Source organism: Sinocyclocheilus rhinocerous, unplaced genomic scaffold, assembly GCF_001515625.1.
Source record: "Sinocyclocheilus rhinocerous isolate Xijiao unplaced genomic scaffold, SAMN03320098_v1.1 scaffold1063, whole genome shotgun sequence".
Lineage (NCBI taxonomy): Eukaryota > Metazoa > Chordata > Actinopteri > Cypriniformes > Cyprinidae > Sinocyclocheilus > Sinocyclocheilus rhinocerous.
The window spans coordinates 1548981-1566101 of record NW_015625586.1 but is presented as its reverse complement, the minus strand read 5'-3'; the positions used below and the strand labels follow the sequence as shown (position 1 = coordinate 1566101).

At 37.0% G+C, this 17121-nt stretch overlaps 1 protein-coding gene across 2 annotated transcripts in view; it reads left to right on the top strand.

Moving 5' to 3' along the window:
* Positions 1–17121, top strand: part of LOC107754841 (speckle-type POZ protein-like) — a 96437-nt gene that overhangs the window by 55154 nt on the left and 24162 nt on the right. For both annotated transcript variants that reach the window (XM_016571454.1, XM_016571458.1), the window contains exons 3-5: positions 10217–10453; positions 11807–11928; positions 12059–12210. In XM_016571454.1, coding sequence (XP_016426940.1) covers positions 10376–10453; positions 11807–11928; positions 12059–12210 — 352 coding nt within the window. In that variant the 5' untranslated portion in view covers positions 10217–10375. The remainder of the gene's footprint in view (positions 1–10216; positions 10454–11806; positions 11929–12058; positions 12211–17121) is intronic.

The following is a 17121-nucleotide window of genomic DNA, read 5'->3' as shown; positions in this document are numbered from 1 at the left end:
ATATAAAATATAAAAACTCTTTAAATATAAAAAACGTACTTACAGTCTGTGAGTCAGAACAGCCGGCATTGTAGTGTGACGACCCCGGGCTGGACTCCGCTTCTTCCATGGTGAAAGCCGATCCGGCGATCCACAGCGTGCAGTTGATGTATTTCCTCAGCGACCAGCACAGATGAGCTCTAGGCATGACGAAGCGGATATCGTCCTCTTTTGGAAGACCAAACAAAGTAGATTCGCTTTCACCACGAATCACACAGCGCCTTCACGACATGGCGGTGGCGGCAACAATACTACAGCGAGAATAAAAGTTAGGCCTTCTTTCTTTGTGTGAACATTTGGGCGGTGTTATGCAAATCTTCCCACATAGTGATGTAGGTATGTGGGGGCGTGTTAGAACGAGCCGTTTTAGGTAGGTGTGGCTGACTCTTAACTTTTATAAAGAATATCTCTTTGGATTTGAGACTTTAGTCTTTGCAACTTTACAGATCTTCTTTATGCACCAAGAGCTTGTAACACTTCAAAGAGAAAGGAAAAATTTAAATCGCATCATATGACCCCTTTAAAGGGTTAATTCACCCAAAAATAAAAATGGTCATTTATTCATTCTCACATCACTCCAAACCCAGAAGACTTTTGTTAAACATCGAAACACAAATTTCTCTCCAGTGCTCTGTTTCTAATTTAATCTTTAGCATACGTACTGCCACTTCTCATGTTGCCCGTACTTTTGCCACTGTTTCCCTCCGTTGAAAATCCCTTACATAAAAATGTTGATGCTTTAAAAGTGTGTAGAGGTCATAACAGTAATGCAGTGAACAGAGTGGTTTAATCCAAGTCTTTTGAAGAGACACTATCACTTTATATCATTTTTTTTTAGGCTTTTATTCACATGTAAACCTTAATTACCAAAATTACTGGTTTAAGGTAATGTCTAGTATTCATTTTCCAGCATAGTTTTTTTTTTTTAATTAAAAGTTAAGAAAAAATGTTTTGTCAGCCAAATTTTGAATTGGCAGGTTGTTTTCATGGAATGGTCCATTGATGCATCTTAAAGTCAGCATGAAATCTGAATTGACCGAATTTATTTTCCTAATGCATGTTCCTGTTAACTTTTATTTATACACCTAATTTCAAAGGAGAAAACAATATATATTTTTTTTATTACACCAAAATATAATGAGTGTCTCTGTACGTAAACTTGTTTTGAATGTTCTCGTTGAATGTCCTGTTTGATTCTGAAATGTCGTCATGTGGAAGAAAAGTGGGTTGCAATCAACATTTTATGTTGATTTTAAATGTGTTTTTTAGATGTCAACCTAGCATTGACCCTGAATGTATTTTAGCATTTGCATAGGGGTTTAAATAAGGTCAAATAAAAAAAAAATTCTGTTACTCTCTTCCAACATATTCCTTTCATTCTGTGTCTGTGGAGAGAGAAAAAAGAGACTGGATAAAATTAAACCAGAAAGAAAAAAGTCTATGAGAAATTTGACCCGTCTTCCCGAAGTTATATCCTTTTTGTAGACCCTTCCCCAAACCCATGCTAAACCCCTCCCCTTTCTATATTAAGCCACTCCCCTTCTGATAGTGTGCATTTTGACACGTTCTCTGTGGGAGGAGCTTAAATAAGTAAAAGGTCATGTGATGGTTCTCATTTCCTCACAAGAAGCTCAATCCAGTAGGGAGAGTGCTGGGTGGGGCTGTACTTCATGTTTCTCTTTCAAGTCGTAACTAAAAGAGAATTTCAGCGCAGAAACGCTGTGTGTTTTTTCTCCCTCGCTCTCTCCCCTCCCCTCATTAATTCATTAATTATTTTGGCTGGGTAACGCTTGCAGTAATGAATTCCTCGAGGGCTGAATCTCCTTGCCTGGCACCCGTCTCGTCCCACCCGCCTCGAATGTGCCAGCCGATCTGATCTCAGATGCTGTCTGACACTCCTTTAAACTAATCAGGATTTAACCAAGTCACTTGTATCTAAGGCTGTTGTAACACTTCTTTCTATTGCTTGGTCAGGCTCGAGTTTGAACAGATCTCGATCCCCACATTCACGGTGTTATTGAATCACTGTGTCCCTTTAGATTTAGCACCAAAGTCGTGCACACTCTGAATGTCCCGTTGTCTGCAACAAATGTATCACAAGATGCAAAGCATGTAAGCTGCAACTCCGAAGGCTGTTTATTCAGAGAAAGCAGCAATGAAAAATGCATTAGTTTGTAATTTGTGGGTCTGGGAGCATGCAAAGATGCAAATTATATGTTGTCGATAGGGGAGCTGATCTTTTTATGCAGACTCGGGTGTGAATTCCATTGAAAAAAAAATGCGTTCACACCAACCAAACAAATTGTACTCTGACTTCAAATGGATTTTGATTATCATAGTTTTGTTTGTGAATTGTGTGCTACACATCAGTCGGGGCTTGACAGTGTGCTAATTTCGCTCTCATTTGTGACTAAAAATAAATGTGTAAAATGCATTTAGGAGTATGTGTGAAAGAAAATGTAGGTCCCTGCGGGTTCTTAAAGTCTTACATTCAATGTTTTTCAAATATAAGGTAATAAAAAGTTTTAAACATCTTAAATAGTATAACATGAGTCGCAATTAATTTGAAGAGGTCTTAACTTTATGTCTGCAAAACAGGAATCAAATCATAATTATTAGCCTAAACTTCACTTGGCTATAATTCAATGAAGAAAAAAAAAAAAACGCTGTACATTTCACAGGATAAAATATGACGCTGTTGCATGTTCTATGTGCTTGTGGTTTTAGAGCAGTTTGCAATTACTGTATTTATGCCCGGTGATTGCTTATGATGTACTGTTGATGAATTATGACAATGTTTCTATTGTAGTATGTTCTAGAGATGGTTGTAAGAGTGCATATTTTGTCTCACTCATCTGATAGGAAGTAGTAAAGACATTTTAAAATAAGAGGATATCAGGCTTGTTTACAATTAAAAGTCATACATCATCAGGGCTCCACGCTAAGGATTTTTCTACTGGCCCGGTCAGGCCAGTGGTTCAGATTATTACTTGCCCTGCCAACATTTTCACTGGCCCTGCCACAAAAACATAAATTGTTGCCTTTATCATTGTTTTTGATCTATGTTATCTTGGATTCTAATAAATAAGCTTATATGAAACCAATATTTTAGATACCAATTAAATTTTACAATTTACAATTTCGATACAACAAAAACTACTAGCCTGACAAATATAAAATTCAATCATTATTAAAGACAAGTGAACAGTTAGTAAATAAGAACAAATGAACAAATTGCAAATAATAGCACAACTGAATATATAGAACAAAGATACAAATGAAGTGATGCTTTAGGATTTTATGTTTGTAGATGTTCAGGTACAGAAACTAAATAATCACATCTAAAATAACATTTCCATATTCTTCACTGTGTTACACCTTGATTTTTCATAGCCATTTGAAATTAGTGGTAACCACTGCATTTTAATCATGAATCGATCAAAAAACAAAAAACAAAAAAAAGATTATACACACGTGTAGCTTGTGCAATGTTTGATTGAAATTAGACTGTATAATTTAAAAATTTGAAGCAAAAACAGAATGGTCTGACTTTAGCTTTGTGAAATTATGCTACATAAAACACCTGCATGAAACAGAAACAGCAGATGGGCTGATTGAGATGCAGATTCACTCTCTGCCAGCAGGTGGCGCTTATAGAACAGCAGTGTTTACTTGGTTACTGTTGTAAACAAAGCAGCACTGTGCATATTAGCACTACTTTGAATGCATTATACCGAGCCAAGATGCAAAAGAAAAGCTATGTAAACTTTTCTGAAAACAGTCAGAAGATGTGTTTCCCCTCAGAAACACATCTTTATAAAATTCTATATTTAGGATTTTCTTCCTTTATTTCGCAGTGATCTTGCTCTGCCTGCTACAGTATTTTCTCCTCTTTGGATTCATCTTAAGTGTCGCGGGCCTCTGTTAACGGCCATTTACAGACTAAATATAATATTAACGTAATATTTCCACACAAATTACATTTTGAAAAAAATATTGCGATGCTGTTTGTGTGCAAGCACGGAACAGAGATAGTCTGAAATAAAACAAAAAAAAATGCCCGGTCGATCGGTGCTTCTCTACTCCACTGTATAAATTAAATATAGATTAATCATTGTTAAAGCTACAAAGTTACTTGCCAAGACGGGTATTTTGACATACTTTTGTATGTATTTGTCCGTTCAAACGCAAGAAACACGTGGAAAGAAACTCAACTCGGGGCTCGGGCGTCAGAGACACAGCTGTTTGTGCTCGCGCTGTACACACAGAACAGCGCGCGAGTACTGAATGGGGTCTTTCGCGCCTTGCTGGAATGCTTTTAAGTTGCTTGAATTTTTTAATTCGCAAGGCTTACAGATACAAATCAGGGCTCCAAACAAAAAAATCAAGTAAGGAGCCATTGGCTCCTATAAGAAAAAATTTTAGCCGTTAAATTATTTTTTTAGGTGCCACAGAATAAACGTGTTTTATTTATTTTATTATAATTTTTTAACATTTCAATCATAATTTCATGTGATTGTCTCATCTTTTCTTGAAATTATCAGCATTTTAATCGATCTTGTAGATGACCTGGGAACTAAGGTTCACTTAAAGTGGGAATTAAACATCTTTTTCAACTTGAAATATATAGTCACAAAGAAGTGTTCATGACACAGAATCTGTACCAATGTCATGGACCATAAGCATCACTTGACCACTGAGTGTAGTTTGGGCTCCTCCTCAGTGCATCCTATAAGTGTTGTCATATGTCTTTCACACATTCAGTCTGTTTTTCTTCATTAGTAAAATGCAATTTTGTATAGGAGAAGTTGAATCATGTAGAACACATCCAATAGTGCATAAATATAGCAAAATGCTCTTCTTTATAGTTATTTTTCTAGCTGACTGATGAGCTTATGGACACCAAATTGTTATTCTGAGGTAAATGTATATTATGTTGCAATGTTTACAAGCTTTACACGTTTAACACGAGATTTTACACGAGACATTTCAGTAAGTTGTACTGTAGGCGTGCTTATAAAATAGGCTACGTTGTGATGTTAATTCATGTTCATAATGTACTACAGTAGTAAAGAGAAAGATATAATGGGTTCACTTACCACTTGAACTGAGGCGCTAAAGCGATCTCGCGCCTGCTGCATTAAAGAATGCCAAAACTGTATTTATTGTTTGAATTTCGTTATGAATTTGGCATAATTTTAAAGCTGATACTTTATTAAAAAGTAACAAAGCATTTTGCGATTAATCGATGGCAAGTGTGCTTCAAATAATATGAAGTTCACGCATTAACCGAACAGCATATAGACTAAGATCTTGATAAGAAGAAGCCATATTAGTAATGATTATAAACGAGAATTGTTAACGATATTGCCAATATCCACACAGCTGACAGCTTTACCTGTTGTAGTTTGTTCAAGTTGTGCACGAAATAGACTGCTTTTCCACACTTTTACTTGCACTTCTCCGTCATTTCGATCTCTCTCACGATGTACAGCTGAGCTGCCCAATGGCGACCTCAGCAAAAACTTCACTCGCAAATTAATATTTTTTCATTAATTTGCGCATTTTTTAGCATTTTAGTCGCAGTCTGGAGCCCTGCAAATGATCAACTTTTTGTGACGACGCGGCAGTGACAAATCAGTCAACTTTCCCGAGCATCTTTCACGCTGGCCCTGGGCCATCAGGCAGTCCTTATTGTCGAGCCCCGCATCATGCAGATGATATTTTTTACTATTGGTATTTCAATTACACAAACTATATCTGGCATTTAAATAGAAAAATATAAATAAATCCATAATTGTTAAAAGCATATAGTTTGAAGCAGAAATATTTAAAAAGCTAGTGTAATTTTTGTATTCAAATAAATTAAATCATTTTGCTTGTAAATGTTTCCTCATGTCCCTTTATTAAGAAAAAAACTAATGATTTGATCAATTTTCATTGCACCCAAGTTCTTTGTGCACTCCTAAATTTTTAAAGTAGGAGCACTAGTGCTTCTTGGGGAAAAAAGTAGCATCAAGCCCTGTTAGTGTATTGGCCAAATATGGATTCATTGCTGTGCAATTAATGTTTAAACATCAGCAGTCTCTTAAATCCCTAGATGATGTGTGCGTGGTTCCAGTTATGAAGTCATATATTGAGTAGTTTGCAAACTAATGAACAGGATCACATGTGAAACATGCTGATTCTTTGATCTGGTGTGTGCCTGCAAGCTCAGATTCCCCCTCTCATACCTCTCTGACAGTTAAAGTGCGTGCGCATTCTGTTTGTGTCCTGTGGATTATCGTCTGTTACTAGGCCCAGACGGAATCACAGGATTTTCTGCGCTGATTTAGGGGTAAATTTGTGGAATACTGTGGAATGCATTTAAATGTCTTAAATACACCAAAAGTGCTGCACTTTTGATTGGTAACTGAAAACACATTACCAAAACTTTATGAATACAAACTAGAACTTTGCTAATGATTGTATTTTTCTGGAAGTATGTGAGATTCCCTGTAGAGTTGTGTGTACGCCGAATCTGTGAGGGTCTGCCTCTTAAACTTGCGGCTGGCACAGTGTGTAACCTGTTGTTTGTTTGTGTGTGTTTTCAGTGCTGAAAGGTTGTTAGCGAGTTTCGTGAGTGATATTATGTTGCCATAAGGTGAGTTTGCATTGACAGTGCCGATAAATGAGGATACAAAGACCACTGCAAATGAAGTTCAGAAAACAGATAGCTGGAGACACATGATGGGAGACACGCGCGTGGAAATTAATTGCCAGGAAGTCGGTGGTAATTTGAATTGCAAATGGACACCAACTTGTTCCCCGACTTGAATGATTAATATTTTATTGTTTTACTGAGTGAAAATGCCACAAGTGTTTTTCATCAGAAACAAATAGCACAAAGGAAGGAGGGAGAAAAAAAGAGAGATTGGCTTAACTGATAATAATGAGTTGCAAGGTAATGAATATCGTCTCTGAGCATTAATTTTGGTGTGTGTAGTAGGGCTGGGCAGTATATCAAATATTATTTGTTTTTATGGTAATTCTTCTGTATAAAATTTAGCAACATTGTGAATATCACAATTATTTTTAAAGGTCTTTTAAGTTTCCTAAAGGATACACAACTTGCGAGTATAAAAGCAAAAGACAAATTTCATATTGTCTGTTGCTTTTATATTGTCTGTTTTAAATGGAATAGAAAATGTGGTGACTTGATAAGTTTAAGTTCTGTAAATAAAATTAATTGGAATCAACTGATTCCAATGATGCACTGAAATGCTTTCCAAAACAGAAAAAAGCCCGCCAGTGCCTATTTTGTACACACAATGTGGATAAGTTATAACAGACATAATATAGGACACACTGGACTGCATAAACACTTCACTTACCCAGTTACCCAAATTTAATTAATACAAATTTATTTTTTGGCTGAATAAAACTAATTTAGTTTTTTGTTAAAAAAAACATGGGGGAAAAATGGTGCGTTACTAATTGATGTAAAACTCTGATTTACCTAACATTTGTCGCACCCAAAAATACTAATTTGTCAAATTTTGAATGATATAAAAAAATGGAAATTTGTAGCAGAAAAAAATACTTTTTATTACCATGTATTATTATTTTGCTGCATAAAAATTGTTAAATATCCTTTCTTGTGTTCAAGACTTGTATATTTTTAAATGCATTTTACTTAAACCTCTTTTCACATCTACTTGGCTGAAGTGACTGTTCAGTCAAAACGACTCCTCCTCTAATTGGACAAATCATTCTTTTAAGCAAACTATAAGCAAAAATATAAATATCGAGGTTTATTTTTTGTTTTGTTAAATAGCTGAAAAGTATTGGGTTATATTTTAACTATCACCCAGCTTTAGTGTGAAGGTGGGAAATGGATGAGTTGCTCTGTACTTCTGAAAAGTTTTGAATTGACCTTTTCACTCTCCTAATATTTTCTTTTCTTCTCTCCTCCCCACAATACACTTTGTTTTGCACTTTGTTAATTTTTTTCTCCACCATGTACTCTTCCTCTCTCATTCTCGGTTTCAAATCGTCGCACAATTTACAGAAGGTTCCGCCGGGCCGTGGTCTATCCTTTCAATCAGATGCTAATTAGGGGAAAGGAACGTCTCCGTCTCTCTCGCTCACAGACGAAGGGACGTGCAGGTTGAGTGGGAAAGTGGAAAGAGGAGCGGAATACGGTAAAAAATGGAGAGCGGAATGGGAGATGAAAGGGTGATGAGGTCGCTTCAGATTGAGAAAAGAGAGGATAATACTTGTATTTTTTTTCTTTAAAGTTTAGCCAAAATCAAAGGTCCTCCAGTCACCGTGTCTGGGAAATGTTCAACTCTTCATAACTTTGTGATCTGACCGCAGAAAATCTTGCTGTTCTGTGAAGTAAATTAAAAAGTTACCTATAAGTGACGTATTTTAATAAAGACGTTTCTACCCAGCTCATGCCCGAGAGGGCCTTTGACCATGTGTTCTTTAAACATTTATAAATGTCATTCATGGAGCGAGAAATTAGCTTTTCTGCTTTAATTGGTTATCAGTCACAAGCTTCCCTTGGACTGTTTTTACATCCATTAATTAGCCCTATTAATGACTTACTGTACTGTTAGATAAGTGGTTAGTTTGGTTTTTCTGGTCAGTTCATTAATGGCTAGGGTGTATCCAGCTAACGATTAAAGTGCCTTAATTAGCAGCGGCGAAAAATAAGGATTAGTCCTGAGGTTCTGTTTTATTTATTTATTTTTGGTCTGAAGAAAAAAGATTGAAAAGGTTTAAGGTTCAGAGGTTTGAGGGGAAATGAACAAGAGAGCCAATAGAATGATGAATGTGCTTTTCTCCTGGAAAAGAGCGGGAGGGCTGTTTCACACAAGAGGAAAAGAAGAAATAGTTTTTTCCTCCAGCATTATAAACATGTAGCTTTGACGGATTTAAACTCGCTGTAGTTGCTGATGGTGCTTCTGAGTCTTCAGAGGTCTGGCTTTTAGTCTGACACCAGTGGCAAATGTAGACGTGCTGAACTAGATATCAACAAAACCGAGATCAAACAGTACACAAGATGTGGTGGTTTGTTTGATTCTGCATATTTTTGTGGTTTGTACATATGTTCAAGAAAAACTGTAAACCTTTTTTGCCATTGTACAAAATCATCTCCGGCTTTTTTTGGTTTGTATGTAGAACAGTATGGAATTGTTTGCAGTTACTGAAGGTGGATGTTAATAGTGAATCAGCTATCTGATCTCTTCACTCAGTAGGACTTTAAAACACTATTTATTAATTTTTTAATAATAATGTAAATATACCTTTTTATTAAGAAATATTGAATTCATTTATATCCATGAACAGACAATTTAATACTACCACTACATCTAATATGCAGTGTTGTATTGGTTTTATTTAAATTGCTTATATATCAAATTGTTAATAGTGAATCCGTTATCTGGTCACTTCACTCACCATGACTTTAAAAAAAAATTTTTTTTTAAATAATGTAGAAATTAGAGGTCGACCGATGTATCGGTTTTGCTGATTAATTGGCCCCGATAGTTGATTGGTGAAACTATCGGTTATCAGCAAAAATCCATGCCGATAGTTTTTCCTGGTTGTGTCCATTGCTGGAGCGGCTGAGAAGGTCCTCTTTATACATAAAAGTCCCAATAGTCTTTGTTATACAGCACGAGAGCGGCCTAGAGGCGGAAATCACTGACAGCACGTGCAGTTTGTTTAGATGCGTGATACTGCCGGCTGCACAGAGCACTTCAGAGGCGGATTTAAAACATCGACAATTAAACGGTGTGTGTACACAGTATACTGTAGTGAATGTTTTCATATCATTACTAAGTGATTAATTTGTTGACTAGATTTTATTTTCTGTTCAGTATCCATTTTAAAAACTATCGGTTAATTAATCGGTATGGGCCAGTGTGGTCCAACTTAGCTATCGGTATCGGTAAAATCCAATATCAGTTGACCTCTAGTAGAAATATACCGTTTTATTAATAAAATAATGATTTTATTTATATATTGAATTATTAATTGTTGTACATTAACTACTAAAGACAATCTTATACTACTACTAATAATGTTGTTTTAATTAATTTTATTTAAATTATTTTCGAAGAAGGAAGTTTTAAAGCTGTTTGAAATAAATTCTCAATCTGTTTTTGCTTTGTTTTCTCTGCTACAGATTGTAAAGCTAATGAACTGGACTACTCAGTGAAAAACACGTCAAGGTTATGCCTGCATTCCCTCTGGGTTACGCTGAACACGAGTGTGTGCCCGGATCCTGGCGGCGGCTGTGAAATCCACCCTCCACCTACCCCACCCTCAACGTTCAAAACTGGCGATGTCCAGGGTACCGAGTCCGCCCCCTCCTGCAGAAATGACCAGCGGCCCTGTGGCCGAAAGCTGGTGTTACACACAGGTGAGTGTGTGTGTGTGGGTGGGGGGTTCTGGGTCAGTCGGTGAATCTGTATACTCTGCGACAGGGGTGCTCAATTCTGATGGTCTACCTTCAGAGTTCGTTCCATGTCTAATCAAACACACCTGAACCAGCCAATCAAACTTCATGGGTTTACTTGAAAATTACTGGCAGGTGTGTTAGACCAAGACTGGAACTAAATTGTGCAGGAAGCTAGATCTTACAGGTGCAGATCTGAGCACCACTGGTGTCCCAGACACATATTAAGTCTCGTTTGATGCTAAAAATGGGCAATCAACAGGACCATGTGGGATTGGCATCCTTTTTTATCTGCTGAGTAGAATTAGAAGTGGTTTTGAAATAACTTTTTTAAAGGTAAAAATTACCTTGTGGTAATTAACCCATGTGTTGTTTAAAATCCCTATGACTTCATTTTGTGGAACACAAAAGGTTAATGTTGCTCTTTTTCATTCTAAAAAAATAAAATAAATAAAAATACAGTTACTGGGGCAGTGAAGCTTCATAAAGGACCAAAACACACCATTAAAAGTCACTCAAGTTTTCTACAATTATTTTTAAATATTTTGAAATACGTTTTTATGCTCACCAAGGCTGCATTTATTTAATCAAAATTAAAGTAAAAACAGAATAACTGTTTTCTGTTTTAATTACTGTTTTCTATTTAAATATATTTTAAAATGTAATTTATTCTTGTGATGGCAAAGTGATCCCTCAGAAATTATTCTAATATGCTGATTTGGTGCTAAAGAAAGATTTCTTATGTTGAAAACACTTGTACTGCTTAATATTGTAGAAACGTAATACATTTTTTGTTTTAAGATTCTTTGAATAGAAATAAAATTCAAAAGCGCAGCATTTATTCAAAACACAAGTCTTACCAATATTTGATATACATATAAATAATATAAGCATTACTAAACCTTATATTTGTTTGAGAAAAGCATCTTTGTATGCACCTGAATGATCGGAGTATGTGTCTGTTTGTCTAAAAATATGTAATGGCCATTATCTTCTCTGTGTTTTGAGTGTGTGTGACTTCACAGGACCCTCCACGTGTTCAGAATCCCCACGACTAGTGAAACATGTTCCATTAATGCTTTCATTTATCTTGCCATCATTCTCCCCCAGTATTTTTGTTTGAGGTCTTTTTATTCCTTGTTCTCCCCATCCTGTTTGTTGTCAGAGCGCATTGAGATAAAAGGCGGTTTTGATGTGTCGCTTTTTGATGTCTTGGCCAGCACTTGCGGATCTAATGTAGGAAAGGGGAAAAAAAAGTAGATGGATAAATGGAAGAATGAAGTGTCTTGTCTGTTATCTTCTTGTGTGTTTGTTCAGATCAAAGTGGTTAAGTTCTCCTATATGTGGACTATCAACAACTTCAGCTTCTGCCGGGAGGAGATGGGCGAGGTCATCAAAAGCTCCACCTTCTCCTCGGGGGCCAATGACAAGCTTAAATGGTAAGACAGGGAGGAGCACACATGGATTTGCATAATATTTTAAGTTGTTGTTTTGTTTTGTTTTTTCAGATAAACTTTTAGACTAAGACAAAGTGTAACTGCTGATGTAATATTCTTTGTTTTTGAGCAGGTGTTTACGAGTGAATCCAAAAGGTCTGGATGAAGAGAGTAAAGATTATCTGTCGCTCTATCTGCTCCTGGTCAGCTGTCCTAAGAGCGAGGTTCGGGCGAAGTTCAAGTTCTCCATCCTTAACGCCAAGGGCGAGGAAACCAAAGCTATGGGTGAGATTTTTATAAAATTCTTAAGAATTAATTTTTTTTTATTCGGTGAAGCAAGCAGCACGATAGTTTATACCATGGTATTAGCTTCCTTATATAAGCTGTCTTTTGTCTTGTGTCCATCCAGTTTCAAATAAAAAGAATTAACAATTTAAAGGTAGCTAATTTCATTTCAGCTATTTTATTATTTCTTATATGAGACCCTGGACCACAAAACCAGTCATAAGGATCAATTTTTCGAAATTAAGATTTATACATCCTCTGAAAGCTGAATACATAAGCTTTCCATTGATGCATGGTTTGTCAGGATAGGACAATATTTGGCTGAGATACAATTATTTGAAAATCTGGAATCTGAGGGTGCAAAAAAAAAAGAAAAAAAAAGATGATCTTTACTTAACATCCTAATGATTTTTGGCATAAAAGAAAAATAATTAAAAAATAATCATTTTAACCCATACAATGTATTGTTGGCTATTGCTACAAATATACCCCAGCGACTTAAGACTGGTTTTGTGGTCCAGGGTCACATATATAAACCATTTAAATTGGTTTTCAGCCAAAATAACTATCGTTTTAGTGATATAAAATTGCTCATACAGTGATTTTTGTCCACCTCTAATCTAGTATATAATTTGATCTCCTTAAAAAAAACTGTGCATAAGCAGAAGCAAATTTCATTCCCGCATACTCATCACAATCAGTGTTTTATGAAACATTTATTTAATCAGAGAGTGTTTTTGCAGACTAGCTCAGTATCGGTTGATCCCTTTAGGGACCTGTAGATCCTACAAACACGGATACCTGCGAAACGAAGTTAATCACAGACTGGCATGCCTCTGAAAGTGTGAATGGTGCGGTATTTTCTGTGAAAGTAATAACATTCAATGTGAACTTTTCCCCTTGTATTATTAAATTTGAGGCAGGCGGCAGTGTTTTAATTGAGATTTTTTTGGGGTGATGGCCTCCAGGCTGTCCTGTTTGATGGGTGTAAGTGGGTTTCAGGGGGTTTGGCCTTCAGTGCCTCTGAATTACAGTCGCTCAGATGGAACAACTTTATGCCTGATTTCGCTTTTCTGTTTTTTTTTTTTAAACCAAGTATTATTCATAGCTGGGGGTGTGTGTGTTCCTGTAAGGTGGTTTTGTTATTCTCATAGGAAAAATATTTCTGACATCCTGGTGTGGATGTTAAAACCAGGTGAATGCGCATTTATAAATGTAAACATAACACATTGAAAAAAATCAATGTGCATATGATATGAATGTGGGTATGTGTGTGTTAGGTCAGTGAACTTTGTAGCTCGCAAGGTTATGGAGTTTATTGGTATATAGAGAAGAAATGGTGAAACAAAAATGTGTGTGTTTTGTTAGGAGCTTTAGTCTTCAACTAAACATTCTACTTTACCCAGTTTTTGCTCTGTCCAAAAGTTAATTAGTTCACTCAAAATTGAAAACTCTGCCATGGTTTACTCACCCTCATGTCAAACCCAAAGAGTTTTTTATTCTATGGAACATGTAATGTACAGATTGCTGTTTTTAATGCATCTACAATGAATGAGGAGTGTAGTTTTCAAACTTCAAAAAGGATGCAAAGGCAACAAAAGTGTATGATAAAGTGACTCTATATGACGTGCACTATATTCCAGGTGTTTTGAAGTCATATGATAGATTTGTGTGACGAACAGACTGAAATTTAGGCAGTTCACCGATAATCTTCCCCTCCATTTATCTGTTAAATGCTGCGACTGATCGTTGAGTGAGTTAAACTCGTGAACTGGATCAGTCTGATTCATGAACAAATCTTTTTTTAAATTTTTTTATTACCTTTTTTTTGTGAACTGAATCAATTGCCAAGGACAGCTGGGGCAAATGTCAAGGTTTTAATGACATTTTAGTATGTTCCTTACACAAAGCTATCGAATGACTGGCTGCAGAGGACATGAAATATATCACACCACATTTTGATACTTAAATGCTGCTTTTTTTTTTGTTATTCTAGACCGTGATGGATCTAGTCTTCATCCACATCTGTTATATTTGAAAGGATGTCAAGGATATTCAGCTATTGTGCTGGATAAAATAAAGATTTGTAAATAAATTAAATGATGACAGAACTTTAATTTCTGGGTCCTTTAAAGTTCTCCTTAAAACATCTCTGCCCATGTGTATATTGGACAGACACTAAATGCTTGCTTTTATTTTGATATACAGTGAACGAATTCTCTAAAAACAATGTTTTATAATGGTGTACAAACAATAAATTTACATTAGCATTAAAAAACAAATGTTCTTCAACCCCCACTTGTGTGATTTTTAGGCAAGGTAAGCTTAAGCTGGTAAACCGCCCCTGAATCGTCCTTGCGCCGATGCTGACGGTTTTATACAAGCCTGAATTAGATGTTACACAAAAGGCGGCGAGCTCCGCGTGGCCTGGAGAGATTAAACTGAGGTGCGAGCAGCAGTCACACTCTCATCTTTTTGTAGAATCTCACATATGGGCAGAGGAACGGGAGCGAAAGAAAGAGAAAAGGGTGCCAGAATGTGGCAGCGAGATGAGATGAGAGGTTGAACAACCCCGTCTCTCATTTTCCAATTTTCTCATTTTCTGCACCTTAATGGGCGAGAAGGCGCTCCTTGTGTTTTGCCCCGCACTCCCCCTCTCTCCTCCATCTCTTTCCTCCACTCAACGTTCTCTCCATTTAGCGCCCCTCTGGAATTGGGGAGGGGGGTGACGTGCTTGGGGCGTCCCAGGGGACGTGGGAGCGCCGACAGCCACCGTACAGTGATGGGGAGAGTTTTTAAAGTGGGACGGAGGATGAAAATATGGCAGCAGAAATTGCTCTATCGGTTCTGGATCATTTAGAATCCAATTTAATCCTGCCCTCCTCTTGGGGGAGAGCGAGATGAACGAAAGAGGAGCGGGGAAAGCAGAGGTGGAGAAAGAGAAATAAAAACAAAGTAAAGTGCTTTAATTAAGAGGGCTGTGAGAAGGCACTGGAACTCTGCAGCATGACTTGTGTTTATGGAGTCAGTCATGGGCATGACGACGAACAAATAGAGGTGCTGAGGAACCTGGTCCTCTCTGAGGATCAGTGATCAGGTCTGACGGACATATGAAACCAGTTTCAGGAGAGCACTGGATGGTTGAGTAGTGTATAAACTACTCAGTTGACGTTCCTTTCACTGCGTGCTGTGTGTAGTTATACAGATGAGACTGCGTGCTGGCAGATATTGATTCTGAATGTGCTTTATTGGCTATTGACCGTTTGATGAACATTTACACAACAGAGCTTTACTGCTGTTGCTCTGAGCCCCGTGTGGCCCGTAGCTGTTAATACTCCCATAGATCAACATTTATAATGCTGACGGTTTCACTGTAAAGCCACGGAAGGATGAGGATTTAAATTATTTTTTGGCTGGTCAACCACATTTGTGGGTGAATATCTAGTATATCTAATTCAAATGCATGTGAAATAAATGCACAAAAACCTATTTAATGTATGTGGACCTAAAAAGAAGTCTGTACTCTTTGTATTCACATTGTCCATGGCTTTGAAAGTGGAATTTTTTTTTTGTTCACTTTAGTTGTTTTGAATTCATATTCTATTTGACTACTTTTTGAAAACACTCAAAAAAAAAAGAAATACCCTTTTTCATCAATGTGCAGAAGCTAACAGTGAAATGCATAGGTCCAACATGCACATTGATAGCTTTTGTCTGTTTTATGTAATATTCAAGTTCGTGTCGTTGCTTCTAAGCAACAACATTTCCTGTCAAAAATCAATTTGAGAAGTCACCCGCCACATCTGTGCTAAAGGTATCAGCATTCAGCTGGTGGCAGGTGTTAATTTCATAACCTGCTATTAAACTCTGTTAGTTTTTGTTGCTCTCATATATTGTATATTTATTTTAACAATACTTTGCAGTGTTCTCACGTAGCCGGACGTTTGACTAACAACATAGTGTGGTCCACAATGCAGCTTATTCCAGCCAAGAGCTGCCCAGAGACCAGAAGTTTTTACAGACCCAATCGAGACAAGCCGATCAGAGCTGACTATTTATCATACCAGGCAGTTAAAGGTGTTTTGCTCTCTGTATGTTTGTACAGGAGTGTCAAGGTTAGAGGAATTATTGTATAGTGTTTACACTGGAGGATTGTGTTGATGCTGTTTTGAGAATGTCAGTTTACTTACATTATTGTTCTAACATTGTGCTACTGAACTCTCTATTAATGGCAGAGTGTAAGTCGAGGATGTTGTTGGATGTGACAGATCTCGCTATATTTCTCTTTTTAGTGTCATGTAGCCAGACTTTTGAATATTCTTGTAAAATCTGTCCACTTTACAGCTTATTCTGTCCAAGATCCACCCATATAGACGGGAAGCGACCATCTAACTAAAAGACCATCTGCTAAAAGATATAATTTGCTTGCTACTAAGTGGCTCGAGTGTAATTCTTGGAAATCTTTCAAAGACTAGATGCCATGGTCCTCGCAAACATTGGCAAATCCAATGAGGAAATCTTATCCAGCAGAAAAACCTGTGTATCCTGACACCTGAAAATTGCGTATGTGCAAGCCAACTGGTTATTTCAGCCAACTTTTGCTTTGTGTGTGTGTGTGCGAAGTACGCATCAGGTCATCTGTGGGCGGTCAATGGGTGTTTCGTCTGAGGCTGAGACTACTTGACGCCCTCAATGTCTTTTCTCAAGGAGTTCGAAATTGCGGTGTTGTGGATTAAAATGGTTTGCTGTTGAACTCTGGTCAATTGATGCATGCCCCCAGGAATTCATCTAGTTTTGCTCACTTACAGACGTGTTTTAAAGTATGGGCAAACAGAACTTGGCCTTTCGACCTCCCTGGCTTTCTGTGTGTGTATGCTTAGTGCATTTGCGATCGAGCAACCTTCTCTTTTT